We start from the raw sequence: 18356 nt of genomic DNA, 5'->3' as shown, positions 1-18356 counted from the left end.
CATTGCTCCCCCATCACTCCCCATCGCTCCCCCATCACTCCCCATCGCTCCCCATAGCTCCCCCATCACTTGCATTACTGCCTGAACCACTCCCACCCGCTGTCCATGGAAAAATTGTCTTCCATGAAACCAGTCCCTGGTGCCAAAAAGGTTGGAGACCGCTGATATAAGCCTCTAATTCCCCGTGTTAAAACTCTGTGCTTAGAACACATTGAATGGTTTCTCTTTTCCAGACTGAATCCTGACTGGTACCTTGAGGGGTTTATGAGTAACCTGACTGGTACCTTGAGGGGGTTATGAGTAAGTTGTGGAACAACAGTAGTACAAAGTCTGGGAGAGAGGAGGTGGAAGTAACCTGTTGGAAGGTTCTCACGTGTGAAATGGTACGATGTTACCTTAAGGCAGGCTGTGCTATAAGTAAAATATGTACCATATAAAGGCCTTAATAAACCGCTAAAATCGTTACAGCTACTAGCCACCGCGTGAGATTAAATGGAATCATTGGCAATACTTTATTCATCTGAAAAGTCAGAAGAAGAGGGAAAGAAGCACAGATTGGACAGATAGAAGACAACAAGACAGTAGATTGGAACCCAACCATATCCGTAATCATAGGGTAAATTGTTTAAACACTTCACTGAAAGGCAGAGATTGTTAGACTGAATAAAAAGCGAGACCTGACAGTATGCTGCCTACAGGAAACTCACTTCAGATATGAAAGCACACGTTGGTTAAAAGTGAGGGGTTGGAAAAAAAATGTACTACACTAACACAAATCAGCGGAAACTGGGAGTAGATTGATGATATCAGACGAAATAAATTTCAGGGCAAAAAATACTACCAGGAATAAAAGTGGTCATTTCAGAATGATAAAGTGGTTAATTCATCAAGACACCATAACCACCCTAAAAATTTATATTCCTGACAATGGAGCTTTGAAATACATCAGTCAGAAAGTGATAGAACTGTAAAGAGAAATACACAAATCTACAATTATATTCAGAGATTCTAGTACCTATCAATGATTGATAGAACAAGTAGACAGAAAATCAGTAACTATATAGAAGACTTGAATAACATTATCTACCAACTTGATCTAACAGACCTACGGGACAGTCCAGCCAACAACAGTAGAATACACATTCTTTTTAAGTGTGCTCAAAACATTTACCAAGACAGACCATATGCTGGATCATAAAACATGTTTTTAAAAAGTTAAGGGTTCAAATCATTTAAAGGATGTTCTCTGATTGATATTTCTCTGGAATTAAATGAGACACCCGTAGTAGAAAAATTTCTGGAAAATCCCTAAACATCTGGAACTAAGTAACATAGTTCTGAATAATCCATTGACCAAAGAGTTCATCACAAGGGAAATTAGACAGTATCGTTAACTGAATGAAAATGAAATCATGACACTTCCCAGTTTGTGGGGTGCAGCTAAAGCGCCGCCATCACTTACAGGGAAATTTATAGCACTAAATGTCTGTTTTTGAAAAGAAGAAAGTTTTTGAATGAATAACTTAAATTCCCAACCTCAGAGTTTTTTTAAAAAGAGCATATTAAACCCAAAACAAGCAGAAAATTTGAAGTAATAAGGATAAGAGCAGAAACCAACACAATAAGGAAACAAAAAACAATCAAGAAAATCGGTGAAACCTAAAGAGAGTCTTTTGGGGGTTTTTTGAGATCATTAGAATTGATAAAACTCTAGCCAGGCTGCTCAGGAAAAAGAGAGAGAAGACACAAATTACCAATATCAGAAATGAGACAGAGGACATTACTGCAGATTCTACAGAGTTAAAGAATAATAAGAGAATACTGTGGATACCTTTATGGCTAGGAAAGAGTAATTTAGATGAAATGGGCATATTCCTTGAAAGACTCAGACTTCCTAAGCACTTTGAAAAAGAAGTGGCAACCTAAATGTATATATATTCCAACTGTACCTATTAAATAAATAGTCTCTGTAGTTAAAACCTTTCCACAGAGAGGAATTCTGGATTGAAGCAGCAGCCTGCTCTGATGTGAACTGCTTATACAGAGAGGCATTTGTCAGGAACTTCAGGTGGCTTCTAAGAGCTCTCCATCCCACAACCATAAGGAACTGAATTCTGCTGACAACCACATGAGCGTGGAAGAGAACCCTGGGCTCTGGATGGGAACGTAACCTGCCAGCTCCTGACTGCAACCTAGTAAGACCCTGGGCAGAGGACTCCGTTAAGCCACATTCAGATTCCAGACCCTCAGCAACTGTGAGATAATAAATTTGGCAAAGGATCAGAGCGCTCTACTTGGGCAGACTCCTTCCTGATCATTTGCCACCGAAAGATGATCAGAAAACAAAATGAGTGTCATATGGTTTATCATTTGTGTATGTTTCGTGAACTCATCCCAGTACTCCAAACCCAGTGCCAATAGAGAAAGCCATGAAACGCCAGCATCCAGCAGCAATTCTAGACTAAATGATTCAAGATCAGCCCCTCCGTCATCTAGTCAAGAAATCGTGTCTAGAGCTGCCAGTTCTTCCTCAGAAAGACTGAGACAACACACGCTTCCACAAGCACAGATGGATTCCCATATAGTTACCTGTTTCCACACGTAATACAAAGAAACGTAGACAACTGGTTTCTCAAGCAAGCTGTTCCAGCAAGACTGCCAGTGTATCTTGCTTTTAGTCCATTGCGGGTACTATGGTGGCAAACATGTGTATGCTCATTAGTAATATGTGATATTTTGTACAATGTCAAGCTGCCGTTTCAGCTCAGGCCACATTGAACGCCAACCCAGCCCAAACTACTGCTTCATAGCCTCTACATTGGCACATGTTCCTGGAGAATAATCACCACCGGCTCCAAACTCAGTGGTCCAAGAAAGCTAACCCCTGAATGAGAATGCTAAACAAAGATGTCAGTTTGAGGCTGGCTGAATTGGATGTACAGGTCCTCACAAGCTGCAGTTCTCTTTAGCATTGTGTATTTCTTTTCTTCCTTTAGTCAATTTATACGGTAATGGGAGCCATGCCGCTGCTTTATGTACAGAAAGCTGGATGATTTCCTGTTAGGCATGAGGAGGTCAGCCGCAGGCTCCCTAAAATAGTGCCAAGTTAAGGATGATGGGAAACAAGTAAACAATCTAAAACTTGAAGAAGTGGGTCATTTTATGGATGATGGGCTTGGCGATGAGGGTGGGAGTGGGGAAGGTGCAGGTGAAGAAGCCAGTGCAATTCAAAGACCTGGATTAATGGTTTCAGCTTGATCTTATCACCACCTTCTTTACTTCACTAATGCCAGAGGGCTGCCCCCTGTCAAGAGTTAGGCTTGAAAAACCATGCCAGCTGGAAAGGAGGGTTTGACTTTAGGAAAATGTTTAAACAGTAGTGTAATTTAAAAGTATATATGAGTATAAAACCGTTTTATTATCGTGAGATTTTTTTTCCTTTAAGCTCATACGTATGAATATTGTACGCACAAGTGGATTACTAATTGTATGATTTAAAAAAAAAAAGACTAACAGAACATAGTGTTACAATATTGGTCTTCCAGATTTTATTCATTTCAATTATGTATATTATCCCAAGACAGACGTATTTGTGGGTCTTATTTCTTTAAATAAGAAATTTGCTGCTTCATATATAAATTTCTATAGTTGTAGATTGACCATTCAGTATGTAATTTAATATATTATCTATTTTCTATGAATTATTCTGAAAGTTTCAAATGAATGATCTCACAGTGTTTAGTAAAGAATGTTATTTACCTAAAATGTGCTAGTAGCAAGTGGCCCAGCCCTAAAGCCAAAAAACTTATCACTAATCTTAATTTTATTGGATAAAGGAAACCTATTTTAAGGGCATGTATTCCATCAGTTGGAATTCATACTGTAAAGAAAAAGCAGTTCTTTAGTAGAATTAACAGTAATATAAAATGTTTTATACAGGCAGTAAAAAGGGAATACTTTTATAGAATCAGAAATACTAGAAATAATTTGGCATTACAAGAAAAGAGAATTACAGACCTGTAACTCTCATGAACACAGATGCAACCATTTTTAATAAGATTTTAGCAAATAGAATCAACAACATATAGAAAGGATAATACATTATGATCAAGTGAGGTTTATCCTGGGAATGAAAGGTGTCACTATATCAACAGACTTTAAGAAAAAAATCACACAATCATCTCAATAGACATAGAAAAGGCACTTGACAAAATTAGACCATTTATCGTTTTTAAAATGTAAGCAAAATATGAATAAAAGGAAATATCCACATCCTGATAAAGGGTATCTACAAAAAATTCTACAGCTAAGACAATTCTTCTTGGTGAAAAGACCAAATGCTGTCCTCTAAGATTAAAACGTGAGCAAGAATGTCTGCTCTTGGGGCTTCCCTGGTGGCGCAGTGGTTGAGAGTCTGCCTGCCAATGCAGGGGACACGGGTTCGATCCCTGGCCTGGGAGGATCCCACATGCCACAGAGCAACTGAGCCTGCGCTCTGGAGCCTGCGGGCCACAACTGCTGAGCCCGCCAGCCACGGCTGCTGGGGCCCGCACGCCTGGAGCCCGTGCTCTGCAACAAGAGAAGCCACGACAATAAGAGGCCCGCACACAGCAACGGAGACCCAACACAGCCAGAAATAAAAACAGGTAGATAAGTAAATTTATTAAAAAAATATATAAAAAAAAAAGAATGTCTGCTCTTGCTACTCCTATTCAAAATCATACTGGAGTCCCACCCAGTGCAATCAGGCAAGAAAAATGAATAAAACACATACAGATTGGAAAGGAAGAAGTAAAACCATCTCTGTTCACATCTGACTCTGTGGTCTATGCGGAAATCTAATGGAATCTACAAAAAAAACCGCTAGAAGTAATAAGTGAGGTCAGCAAGGTTACAAGATGCCAAGTCAGTACACAGAAATCAACTGTATGTCTGTATACTCACAATGAACAACTGGAAATGGAAGGTTAAAAAAATACTATTTATAATAGCACTAAAAATCATTAAAAAAAACAAGTATAAATCTCACAAAATATGTGCTAAATCCATATACTGAAAATGACAAAATGAAAGAAATCAAAGACCTAAATAAATGGGGATACGTACCACATTCATGGGTTAGAAGATTCATTATTGTGAAAATGTTGGGTTTTTTCTCAAACTGATCCATATATTCAACATAATACCATTCAGAATCCTGGCAGGAATTTTTATTCTATTTCATTTTATTTTATTTATTTAATAATTGACAAACTGAGTCTAAAATTTATATGTAAAGGCAGGAGAACTATAATTTTGGAAAAGAAAAAGTTGGTGGATTCACAGTAATGGACTCCATACTTACCATAAAACTATAGTGATCAAGACAGTTTCCTTTTGTACAAAGGTACAAAGGCATTTCAATAGAAAAAGGATGGTCTTTCTCAATAAATCATATTGGAACAGTTGGATATCATATGCGAAAAAAAAAAAAATGAAGCTTGATGGCTTCCAGAGAGGAAGGCACATGAGCTGGGTTTAAAGTCCTGGTACCTTTAAATACAGGGCTGCCATAGCCCTGCCTAGTTGTAGATAGTTGATACAACCTGTGGAATGAATACATACACTAGAAGCTGCCTCTCTGCTCTAAAAAAATTTTTTAAAGAAACTGATTCATACCTTACTCCATGTGGAAAAATTAATTCAAAACATAAACTATAAAAGTAACTAAGGACTTCCTTGGTGGCGCAGTGGTTAAGAATCTGCCCGCCAATGCAGGGGACATGGGTTCGACCTCTGGTCTAGGAAGATCCCACGTGCTGCAGAGCAACAAAGCCCGTGTTAGCCTGCACTCTAGAGCCCACGAGCCACAGCTACCAAAGCCTGCGTGCCCCAGAGCCCACATACTGCAACTACTGAGCCCTTGCGCCACAACTACTGAAGCCCGCACACTCTAAGGCCTGCATGCCACGACTGCTGAGCCCACGTGCTACAACTGCTGAAGCCCGCGTGCCTAGAGCCCATGCTCTGCAACAAGAGAAGCCACCACAGTGATAAGCCCGTGCACTGCAATGAAGAGTAGCCCCCGCTCACCGCAACTAGAGAAAGCCCGTGTTCAGCAACAAGAACCCAACGCGGCCAAAAAAGAAAGAAAAAAGTAACTAAAATAAGCTAAAACTGTGAATCTTAAACTATAAAATGTCTAAAAGAAAACGTAGAAGAAAATGTTTGTGACATTGGAGTAGCCAGAAGAATGATCCATGAAAAAATTTTTTTGATAAGTTGACTTCATCAAAATTAAGAACTTTAGCTCCTAAAAAGTCACCCTTAAGAAAATGAAAAGACAAACTACAGACTAGGAAAAGTTGTTTGCAAATTATGTATCTGACAAATGAATTGTATCAAAAATATATAAAGAACTCTAAAAACTCAATAATAAGAAAATAAACAACCCAATAAAAAGTGGCAAAAGATTTGAACAGACACTTTACCAGCAAAGATCTATAGACGGCAGATAAGCACACGAAACAGTGCTCAACATCACTAGTCGTTAGGGAAATGCAAATAGAAACCTCAGTGAGCGACCACAACACACCTGTTATAATGGCTAAAACAAAAAGGAGAAAACCCGATAATACCAGGTGCTGGTGAGAATGCAGAACAGCTGGACCTCTCAGACATCAGTGGCGAGAATGCAAAACAGCATAGGTGTAAAGGTACACTTTGGAAAAGCTCAGTTTGGCAGTTTCTCATAAAGTTAAGCCTACACTTGCCATATGACACAGCAAACTCATACCCAGTTATTTACCCAAGTTTGACACAAAAAGTAGGACATGACTATCTATAGCGGCTTTATTCATAATTGAATTATGAATTCATTTGAACTGGAAGCATCAGAAATGTCCTTCAACTGCGAAATGGATAAACAAGCTATTATGACTAGTACTTAGTAATAAAAAGAAATGATTGATACAAGCAACAACATAGGTGAAAAATGCATTGTGCTAGGCAGCAGATAGACTCAGACTACATATCGTATGATTTTATTTATATGACATTCTAGAAAAGGCAAAACTCTTGGGATGGTAAACAAATCAGTGGTTGCCTGGGGTTGGGTAGGGGTTGACTACAAAGGGGCACAGGTAATTTTGGAGGGGGTGATAGAACTGTTCTGTATCCTTTGTTTTTTTTAAATTGGAGTATAATTGATTTACATTGTTGTTTTAGTTTCACGTGTACAGCAAAGTGAATCAGTTATACATATGCAGGTATCCACTCTTTTTTAATTTAGATTCTTTTCCCATATAGGCCATTATAGAGTATTGAGTAGAGTTCCCTGTGCTACACAGCAGGTTCTTATTAGTTATCTATTTTATATATAGTAGTGTGTATATGTCAATCCCAGTCTCCCAGTTTATCCCTCCCCACCCTTATCCCCTGGTAACCATAAATCTTTTTTCTACATCTGTGACCCTACTTCTGTTTTGTAAATAAGTTCATTTGTTCTGTATCTTGACTGTGGTAGGTATATGAGTTTATGTTGGTCAAAACTCATAGAACTGTACACTAAAATTGGTGGGGTTTATTATATGCAAAAAAAAAAAAATCTGATAGTATCAGGAAAAGCTTCACAGAGTGTAAGATGCCCAAGTCTTAAAAGCTTTGAAGGTGTAGACATCCACCCTGTGGACAGTGGGGAGAAGCTCGGTCCAGGCAAGGGGAACAGGATTTGCAAAGACTTAGAGGGAGCAAACAGTCGTGTGTGTTCTGCGTACTTTGAAGTTGTTTGGAAGGTCAGAAGCCTAAAGTTACACAGTGGGGGAGTTGACCAGAAGGCGTTGCTGGAGAAGCAGACTGGAGCTGAGTTGTGAAAGGCCTTATGTGTTTGGTAAAGAATGTGGACTTGGATTTTTCTTTTTCCCCCTTAATTGGTGTCCTACAAACTGTCTTACAGTTTGGGCTGCTGTAATAAAGTACCACAGAAATTTCTCTCTCGCAGTTCGGGGTCTGGAAGCCTGAGATCAGGTTGAGATCTGGCGGGAGGGGTACCCTTCTGGGCTGCAGACTACGGACTCCTCAGCCTGTCCTCACGTGAGCGGAGAGCAGGGAGAGGAGGCATGCTCTCTCGTGACTCTTAGAAGGGCACCAACCCCATTCATGCAGGCTCCACCCTCATGACTTCATCTCATCCTAATTACCTCCCCAAAGCCCTATCTCCTACTACCATTATATTGGGAGACAGGGTTCCCACTTCTGGGGGGGGACATAATCATTCAGTCTGTAACAGCTGGGAAAATGAAGGGCTTTAATCGGGGTGGGGGGGACTTAGTTTTCGTCTGAAGCATCTCCTCTGGCAGGCCTGGGGACCACACATGGGAAGGGTGAGACCAGGTGGTGATTTGTCATGTCGTCAGGCAGGAGGCAAACAAGTCCTGGGCCAAGACTAGAGCAGTGGACGCAGGAAGAGGGGTGGACTCGGTGGGAAATGGTGACACCCAGATGACAAAGGTGAAAGAAAGGGGCTAGATGCTAGCGGCTAGGGAGACATTGGAGTTTCTATGCTTGGAGACATCCAAGAAGAACTGGGTTTGAGGGATGTGTAGAGATAATTTTTATCAGTTTGGATTATAGTGAGTTGCTGTATAACTTGAAAAAGTCGACTTGATTTTTCATTGTAATACTATACGCATCCAGCCTCCAGCAGTGTACCTGAATAATGAGTAAGCTGCCACAGTAGGGTGGGGTGACACTGGTTGGAACCCAGAAAGCCACAGTGAGGAGTCTGAGTAAGGTGACTGTGGCTGGTACCCATGGGCCCTGTCTGCCCACATCTCACTGAGCAGCTGTGGCCTCTGAATGACTCCCCACTGTATCAGATTCGCACGTCCACTGGAGGAGGGATTCGGGGAGGACAGAGGTGCCAGACTAGGACTGGGTATGGCTTAAAGAGGAAGATCTCTCATCCTGGGGGAGGTGGCAGTAGAAGTGGAGAGCCTTTTCCGTGGACGACACAGGTCAGAGCACCCACAGAAATGTTCTGGGGGGAGCTGACTCCTCTCCGAGCCCGTGTTTCAGGGAGCGTCTCATCCCCCCCTTACCTGCTGCGGCTTCCTGTGTGCTCTGGGTTGGCTCCTTGCTTGTCTGGACCCTGACTGGTCCTGCCCACATGTCTTTGTTTTGCTGCGCTTTGCTAGACGCCTGGACCGTTTTTAAACCCCACCTTGATCCCTTGTGTTTCAGCCCGAGAGGAAGTTTGGCGTGGTGGTGGTTGGCATCGGCAGAGCTGGCTCCGTGCGGATCCGGGACTTGCGGAATCCACACGCTTCCTCGGCGTACCTGAACCTGATTGGCTTCGTGTCCAGGTGGCTTTCTTTGCTTTGTGCCTTGTAATTCACGGGAAGCCCGGTGAGATGGGTTAGGCCTTGGGCCACGCAGCTCCTCCAGACCCAGGAGAGAGCGAGCCAGCTCCAGGGTCATTCCAGGGAACCATGCAGGATCAGCCCCACAAGTTGGGACAGGTCTGGGAACTGAAGAGTAACTAGACCTGCAGCTGGGATGTACAGTGAGTCAGCCCAGTGTACCCGAATAATGAGCGTGACCACCCTCAGCTCCTCCGTAGAGGGGACTGCCGTCAGACGTAGGGAAGATGAACACAGGGCCTGACGGTTACTGAAGGGGCACAGTGAACACTTGTGGGTTGTCCTGAATGAAGGCTTTAGGTGTGATACATCAGGTACCATGTGACTGTCACATCAGTTACCATGACAGCCATCCATGCAGGGCCCTGGGCTTTCCAAGCCTGACCAACTATATGATGTAGATGTCAACCCACTTGACAGATAAAGAAGCTGAGCCACAGAGAGGTTAAGTAATTTGCCTGAGGTCACACAGCTGGAAAAATCTAAGAACTAGATGTCAGCTCAGGTCTATCTGACTCCAAAGCCCATCTTTTAAACACCATGTGTTCTTTTCCCCTCTGATAATTCTGAGCCCCGCTTTTAAGGAGTATCACTTATCTCCTGTAACTCAAAACCAAACTTTTCAGCGCGTTTCTTCTTCCCTGCCCCACCCTCAGCTCCTTCCTCTACCCCGACCACTTCCTCACATACACACCATTCACCAAACTAACGCCCTGTAACATCATTTATCAAGTCATTGGGAACGAGAGGTAGGCCCTGTGTCGGCAGGTGATGCCGCAGAGGACAAGTCAGGCACGTGTCTGCTTCCTAGTGCTTTAGAGAAATAAACTAAAGGTCAATATTTAAACAGAGCGTAAGTAACTATCCTGACGGTCCACGTAGAAGTTCTTTCAAATTTTAATTTATGGGACCTGCTTTCTTCCAATTTGCCTCTCTCGAAACCTGGCCCTTCCTTAAGGATTTAAAGTGGCGGCACTAAGGTGACCCAGAAGTGCTGGGAATCTGCCCTTGGTCAGTCTTCCCCTCCCAGTAAGATTCTAAGGGAGGGCTTCCCTGGTGGCACAGTGATTAAGAATCCGCCTGCCAGTGCAGGGGACACGGGTTCGAGGCCTGGTCTGGGAAGATCCCACATGCCACGGAGCAACTAAGGCCGTGCGCCACAACTACTGAGCCCGCACACCTAGAGCCTGTGCTCTGCAGCAAAAGGAAGCCACCGCAGTGAGAAGCCCGCGCACCACAACAAAGAGTAGCCCCTGCTCGCCGCAACTAGAGGAAGCCCACGGGCAGCAACAAAGACCCAACGCATCCAAAAATTAATTAATTAATTAATTAATTAATTTTTAAGGAAAGATTCTAAGGGAGCAGCACAAATGGGAGGCTTGACATTACGATTAGCCGGCACCGTTCTCCTGCTGCTCCCGTGCCCGCGGCTGGGATCCTGCACGACACGGGCTCCAGGCTGAAATGGGGCCTCTGCTCCCCCTGCAGCCCCGCCCTCGGCAGCTGGCGCCGCGACTGCTGCAGCGGGAATGCCCAACCTACCCAGGTCCCTCGGGAGGACGGCCAGCTCCCCTCCATCCCTGCTTTACCACAACCCTGCTGTTACTACACTGTCCCCTTCTCACGGGCCCTGTTCCTCACGACCTACCTAAGTCCTGTCACCTCCCCGGGAAGCCTCTCCTGAAACCCTGAAACTTGGGGTTCCTTGCCTTCCTTGACTCTTTCACCTGTGCCCCCGGCTCGGCATTCCCCCTGTTACTCTCGTGTCGTTGTTATAGGTGTGTATGTGTCTTCCTCCCTCTAGCTGACTGAGCTCACTGGAAGTCCGCTCCCCACATACTCCCTACGGGGAAGGCACACAGGAGACAAGCGGGGAGCACTGGTCACACTGAGCCATGTAGGTCGGTGGTCCCCACAGGAAGAAGCCCGCCGCCATGTCCTTCCGCAGCCACGCTTCCCCAGAGGCGCTCTGGCTGCCGCTCGGGTGGAGCTGTGAGCTGGCCCGAGCCTCCCGCCGGCTGCCCCATCTCCTCTGTGGCAGCCGCCATTGGAGGACTGCTGCTCTCCAGCCTCTGCTCTGGGGCAGCGTGCGGACAGCCAGGGCTCCCAGCTCTCCTGAGGCGGGGGTCCTTCTGAATGTGTAGGAGCCGGGACGCTCAGCTCCTGTCCTGCCTCTGCTGCTGGTTAGCCGTGGAGCCCCTGCCTCTCGGGCCTTTGTCAGCTCGGCTGTAAATGAGGCAGTGATGCCCACCTTCCACTTGACCATCACAGGCCATGAAGGAGCTTGAAATCACACAGCCGTTTGCCCCTTTAAAGGTGTTAAGCGTCTTGGATTTGGATTAGGTTAGGCAGTCCTGGTGTTTGGCCGAGTGTTTGAAGTTGGCAGTGACCCTGGAGATCGTGTCTAATGAGATTATGGGAGATCAGTTCTTTTTTTTTTTTTTTTTTGCGGTACGCGGGCCTCTCACTGTCGTGGCCTCTCCCGTTGCGGAGCACAGGCTCCGGACGCGCAGGCTCAGCGGCCATGGCTCACGGGCCCAGCCGCTCCGCGGCATGTGGGATCTTCCCGGACCGGGGCACGAGCCCGCGTCCCCTGCGTCGGCAGGCGGACCCTCAACCACTGCGCCACCAGGGAAGCCCGAGATCAGTTCTTTTTATCGTAGAGATGAAGTAATGCAAAGACTCCCATGTCATGTGGGCTGTTAGCGGTGGTGTCGGCACTCGATGCCAGGTCCCCGACTTCACCCCAGAGGCCGTGTTTCTCGCTGCATGCTGAGAAAGGCCCTGGAAGTGGGAGGCAGGAAGTTCATGGCTTCATTTCCAGAAGTCGATCACCAGGACGTTGTTGGGAGATGGGGAGAAGGATGGCGCTCACGTGTTCTCAGCCGACGTTCCGCCTACTCTGAGCTCCACCTGTCTGTTCCTCTCAAATAGACGAGAGCTGGGGAGCACTGATGGGGTGCCGCAGATTCCTTTGGAAGATGCTCTTTCCAGTCAAGAGGTTGAGGTTGCTTATATCTGCAGTGAGAGCTCCAGCCACGAGGACTACATCAGGTGGGTGTTCAAGTCCTTGCGTTGCACAGTAGTGCGGGACGATAAAAACGCCTGGGGCAGGCTGACGTCTAGCAAAGGGGCCTTAATTACTGATGGGAAGAACTACAGCGGATCCATGACCTTTAAAAATTGTCAGAATTTGAACTCTCACTCTGGGTTATAAATGTATAAGGACATGAAAAATATTGTAGAGCTAATATTTATTTAGTACGCCGTAACTTAAGACATTAGAAACGTTAACAATTAAAGTATCTTATTTCTTCGTAAAAAACTTACTGAGTGTGGTTTGAACAGTGCCTGCCTTTTTCTGGTGGTTTAACTTAGCCACCATCTTTTCTGTGCCTTGGAGAATTGCCATAGTCCTTTCAGTTTCCAACATTTTGTCCTTTGCCCTTTCAACAACACGAAATCTCTGAGAAGGTCTCTAGGAGCTGCTTTAATAGGAAGAGTTTTGGCCACGAGATGAGTAAGGAGATAGTGGTGGCATCAGAGTGGGGAGATCGCATTATTCGTAGAGCAGGAGGTGTGAAGTGTTCCCCCGCCCCACCTTTGAATGCAGAGCCTAGAGCCCCCCAAGCATTTGGTAGGACTGAGCCTGGAAGGAGAAGCCACACTCAGGACCTGGCAGTTGACAAGGCAGGGCCAGCCGCCCCCAGAATCTCAGCTTCCCTTCTGGGTCCTTACATCAGACTACAGCTGCTTCCACCATGCCATTCCCCAGAGTCAGCTGCCCCCTGTTTCTCAGGCCCACTCTGAGTGTGGACAGAAACACCTTTCTGTGGTTCCCCTTAAACTTCTGTGGCACTAGAGGGTATGTCCTTAACAAAGTGATCATGTAATTCCCATGCTTATCAATGTTTGTTTCCGAGCATATCTAGAGAATGAAAGCCAGACTTCTGAGCACAGCTCTCTGCATCCTTTACATCAGGCTCCCAGCCACTCGTAGGACCTAGTTTTCCCTCCACTCCCTGTAGCCCACTCCCCTGCCATGCTGAAACGCTGAAATTCACACCACGTCCCAGCGGACAACGCCCCATAAACACCCAATCCCCTGCATATGCTGCTCAGAGTGAAACATCCTCATCCCCTGGCACCTGGAAAATGCCTGTTGATACTTCAAGACCCAGTTCAGAGCCTTAGTGAAATCTTTTCCGATTGCCTCAGGCACAGCTGGCTGCCGTGGGTTTTTAATTTGTAGCTGTCACGTGGTAATAGGCAATTTCCCTGCTAACATGGCTGTATTTCTCCTCCAGAGTAACTGGTACATAGTAGCTGGTTGAATACGTGAGTAGACGAATGGGTGAGTGTTCAGATGAACACATGACTAGAAAGCCTTTCTCTTACCACTTAGTAGAAAATCACGTGAGATGCAGTTCATCCGCCTCCCCCTCTGGCCCTGACTCTCACCCGTGTCATGACACATTTACATGGAGACGTTTGTGCATTTATAACATTCTGTTCTCTGTCATGCAGGGCACTTAAGTGAAGTTTAATTGAAGTGCATTTTCTCTGTATTTATCCCTTTTTCCCAAAGACAGTTCCTAAACGCTGGCAAGCACGTCCTTGTGGAATATCCCATGACACTGTCTTGGGCAGCAGCTAAGGAACTGTGGGCACTGGCTGAGCAGAAAGGTGACGTATGTTCTGTGCATAGAGCACAGACCCTCTTCCTAAGGATTCCTGCCTCTAAGATTTCTGTGGTACCATCTTTATGCCTTTAAAACTTAACCCCATGTCAGATATGTTACTGGTCCCATGGGCTCCCACACCACCACCCCACACCCCATACTGTAGGCACATAAAGGGGGCATGTGTGGCGGGCCCACAGGGCAGAGGGATGGGTGGGGATTTGCAAACGTTTGTTCAAGACTTAGCTTCTTTTACTCTAATGAAAAGTATGAATTAGCTTCCACCTATGCTAGTGTTACAGATTATATATTATTAATATTTATATATTATTTTATATAATAATATATATAATTATATTTCATTTTGGTTTCATTCATGTGATAGTTGTATTGCTAATGGAAAAATGCACAGATCAGGGTAATTGATTGTCTTATGTGCATAGTTTTAGTTTTCATTGTTTCTCAAGAGGAACACTGGCATATTTATTATATGCCAGGAACTTGAAAACTCTGCTAAACACTTCATATGTTATTTTGCTTAATTCTCTTAGAAATCCTTGGAGGTAGGTATTTTCCCTAGCTTATGTATAGGAATCCATGGCTCAGAGAAGTTAAGAAATTGTGCCAGAAATGGGGCACAGCCTTTAAAAATTACAAATCTCTATATTGTATACCTGTGACTTATGTAATATTGTACATCTACTATACTTGCAAAAAAATTTTTTGTGCCAGGTCACAAAGCTAGTAATATGACCACTAAATGGGAGATGGAGGTTTGGTTTCAATCTCTCTGGGCTCTGAAGTCCACATTCATTCCTCTGAGCCATGCCGCCCTCCAGAGATTTTTCTGTTTTTATGGTAACTGGACAAGTCCCTCTACGGAGGCAATTAGAACTAACTAGAATGTTTTAGGGATTAATGGAGCTAGCTAAATGAAGTTTAAGTCAAAAACTCTCTCTGTTTCAACACTTGCTGTTTTAAATCTTTAAAATATGAACAAAGTATGGTGAACAATTATAATGAAAATCACCAAAGAAAGCACCTTGTCCTTATCACCAGCGTAGACGGGTCACACTACTGAAACTCTTGATTGCCTTTCTCTAGTACTAGGCCGTGCTGCTGGAGGACAGAGCCCATCTTTCCTCTCTGTAGCCCCAGCAGCTAAAGCTAAACACCGCCCAGATAGGCCTTCAGTAGGTGTTCGTCGAATGAAAAGATGGATGAATGACTACTGAAGTGAGCAAAAGGTTGGGGAGCTCTGGGGCCATCACCTTTGTATGGTGTTTCTCATGGCACAAACGTCCCTGGACAGAGTGCAAGATGCCAGAGATTTCTTGCTAACTGCAAAGGAAAAAAATGTCCTTTTACAATGAAGAGTTCCACTGTTAGCATCCTAACCAAGTGATTGCTCATATGGGTAAGTGTGACATCACAAGCCGTCTGGTGGGATGTGCGCAGCACAAATCCTGTAACTGAGATTTTAACCAGACTTCTCACTTCACAAGAAATACAGGGATGAAGGAACAAATTAAATGACACCAAAAAAGAGTAAGTGAACTAGAATGTGGAACACTTTACAAGAAAACAAACTAAGTGGCTTCAGGAAGATAATGTCCTGTGCATAGTGACTTCCTTCCAAAGAGCACAAGATGGAAAGAAGGGGAAAAAGAGTTAACTCTACACTAGAGAAACCAAACACTACGCCTCAGCCAGATGATTGAGGTCAGTGTGAACAGTGATAAGTCATGTTAATAGGATGTACTTGTTGACTGAAAACAAGTAGACTGCCAGTTATTTCTCCAGCAAAGATGAGTTTATTCAGAATCAGCAGAGAATTACAATTCAAGGTCTGCAACCGTGGCGAGCCACGTACAAATCCCTGCACAGCAAGGGCAGGGGAACACTTTTATAGGGGAAAGGAAGTTTGTGGGGGGAATAGTAAGCCAAGAGTCCATGGCTTTTCATTGGCTGAGTCCTTGCCAGGACAGAAGAGGAGTCGTCGTTTTCCTGTTGGGCTCTACTATCATCGCAGGGTATGGGAGCTCCCTGTTCTGGTCTCCCAGCACTATTTAATGGAGGTTTCTGTTTATTAACGTCTTATGTACGCTTAATATAATGTGATGAGAATGGCCCATTACTTCTGTAGTTTTCCTGTGCAAAACACACAACCCCAGTCTACCCATGAGAAAAACATCAGAAAAATCCCAGCTGAGGGTTATTCTACAAAATACCTAAACAATACTCTTCAGAACTATCAAGGTCATTAAAAAACAAGGAAATTTTGAGAAACTTTCTAACCTAAGAAGGGCCTCAGAAGACATGATGACGAAATGTAAATGAAACACAAAGAGCACATTAGGTTAAAACTATAGAAAACTGAATCAAATATGGACTTTTTTAAAAATGAGAAAATATTGTTATATTGGATCCTGGTATTAGCTCCTTAAGCAAGCAGAATCTGGATGGCTTGCTTACAGATCATGAATGGCTTTGAAAAAAGAGAACAGCCCTGAACACCAAGAGTGACCTTTGTTCTCTAGACAAGTATTCATAACTCATACTAGAACATCCATTAAGCAGCGTTTACATGATACTTATCACTACGTATGAGATACCGTCCTTGATAATAGGGGATAACAAGAAGATGACCCTTGCCCTTGAGGAGCCCACAGTGTCAAATGGTCACAGCTAGCAGTATTAACTTAATCTGCTGAAAGGGAACTGAAACAGTAATTATAGCAATTACATTGTAGCACAGGAAGGAATAATCTTATTCAATTCAGCATACCTAATGTTATATCATTTTGGACGGCAAGAGTTATGGATAATTTGGGAGCGATGTCAGCAAGGTGGTGGAATAAGAAGCCTCAGAACCTCATTCCCCACAGAGACACCAACTTAACAACAATATATAGACCAAAATACCTTAGCAAGTACTCCAGAAATCAGTTAAGTGGTTGCGGTACCCCCAGGCAAGCACAGAGCCAAGAAGAGCTGCATTGAAGTGGGTAAGAAAATTCATTGCATTTGCTCACCATAGCCCTTCCCCTTCTAATTCTTAGATTAGAAGAATCTAAGGCAGGGGGAAAGGAAAGAGTGGAACATGTGTCCAATGTTCTGGCTTTTCAGGGGCTGATTTCTGTCTCTCCTGACTGGGAATGCTGAAGGAAACAGGAGTAGACATTGGATGCCAGGGTCAGGGCAGCTAAGAACGAAGCAAGCACTGTAGTTTGTTATAGCACCAGGGAGACTGCAGTACTCTGAACAGGCGCCACAGGGAGCAAGAGATTACAGGTTCTTGAGAACAGGGGCAAACCTCTTTAACTTGGAAATTACATGTGCAAGCCCAAAGAAGATACATCTCCAGAAAAGGTTTGAGTGGCCTCCAGAATTTCTGGCCTGGCTGACTGGTGAAGGTCTTCTCCCGTACAAAGCAAGTCTATAAAGACTGGGGGAGGTGGCTGTTTTTTCAAATATTCAAATCTCAATACAGGCATATCTTGGAGATATTGCGGGTTCAGTTCCAGACCACAGCAATAAATTGAATATTACAAAGTGAGTCAAATGAATTTTTTGGTTTTCCAGTGCATATAAAAGTTATGTTTACACTGTACTATAGTCTATTAAGTGTGCAATATCATTATGTTAAAAAACAATGTACATACCTTAATGTTAAAATACTTTAGTATTAAAAAATGCTAACCATCCTCTGACAAGGCAGGGTTGTCACAAACCTTCAATTAGTAAAAAAAATGCAATATCCGCACAGTGCAATAAAGCGAAGTGTAATAGGACGAGGTTTGCCTGTAAATGATCACAAGGAATACAAAGAAACAGGGCCATATAGCCCACTCAGAGGAATGAAGTAAATCTGCAGAAACCAACCTTAACGAAATGTAGATCCAAGAATTACCAAAATAACTGTCTAAAAGATTTTCAGTCAGCTAACACAAAACATAGACAAGTAAATCAAATCAGGAAAGCAGTGCATGAACAAAATGAAAATATATCAACAAAGAAAATGTAAACTATACAAAAGAACCAAACAAATTCTTGAGCTGAAGAATAAAATAACTGAGTTGAAAAATTCACAAGAAGGGTTCAACAGCAAATTTGATCAAGCAGAAGAAAGAACTGGCAAACTTGAAGATGGGTCATTTGAAATTTGAGTCAAAGGAGCAAAAAAAAAATGAAGAAAAGTGAAAAAGGGACCTCCCTGGCAGTCCAGTGGTTAAGACTCCACACTTCCACTGCGGGGGCTGCAGGTTCGATCCCC

At 43.9% G+C, this 18356-nt stretch overlaps 1 protein-coding gene across 2 annotated transcripts in view; it reads left to right on the top strand.

Moving 5' to 3' along the window:
- The window catches only part of BLVRA (biliverdin reductase A), a 55550-nt gene that overhangs the window by 22891 nt on the left and 14303 nt on the right, over positions 1-18356 (top strand). For both annotated transcript variants that reach the window (XM_029233003.1, XM_029233002.1), the window contains 3 exons: positions 9220-9341; positions 12333-12452; positions 13987-14084. In XM_029233003.1, coding sequence (XP_029088836.1) covers positions 9220-9341; positions 12333-12452; positions 13987-14084 — 340 coding nt within the window. The remainder of the gene's footprint in view (positions 1-9219; positions 9342-12332; positions 12453-13986; positions 14085-18356) is intronic.

The sequence above is a fragment of the Monodon monoceros genome, unplaced genomic scaffold (genome assembly GCF_005190385.1).
Source record: "Monodon monoceros isolate NGI ecotype Baffin Bay Population unplaced genomic scaffold, NGI_Narwhal_1 Super_Scaffold_2, whole genome shotgun sequence".
Taxonomy (NCBI): Eukaryota; Metazoa; Chordata; class Mammalia; order Artiodactyla; family Monodontidae; genus Monodon; species Monodon monoceros.
Note: the sequence above shows the minus strand (reverse complement) of the source record. Positions and strands in the feature narration are given on the sequence as shown.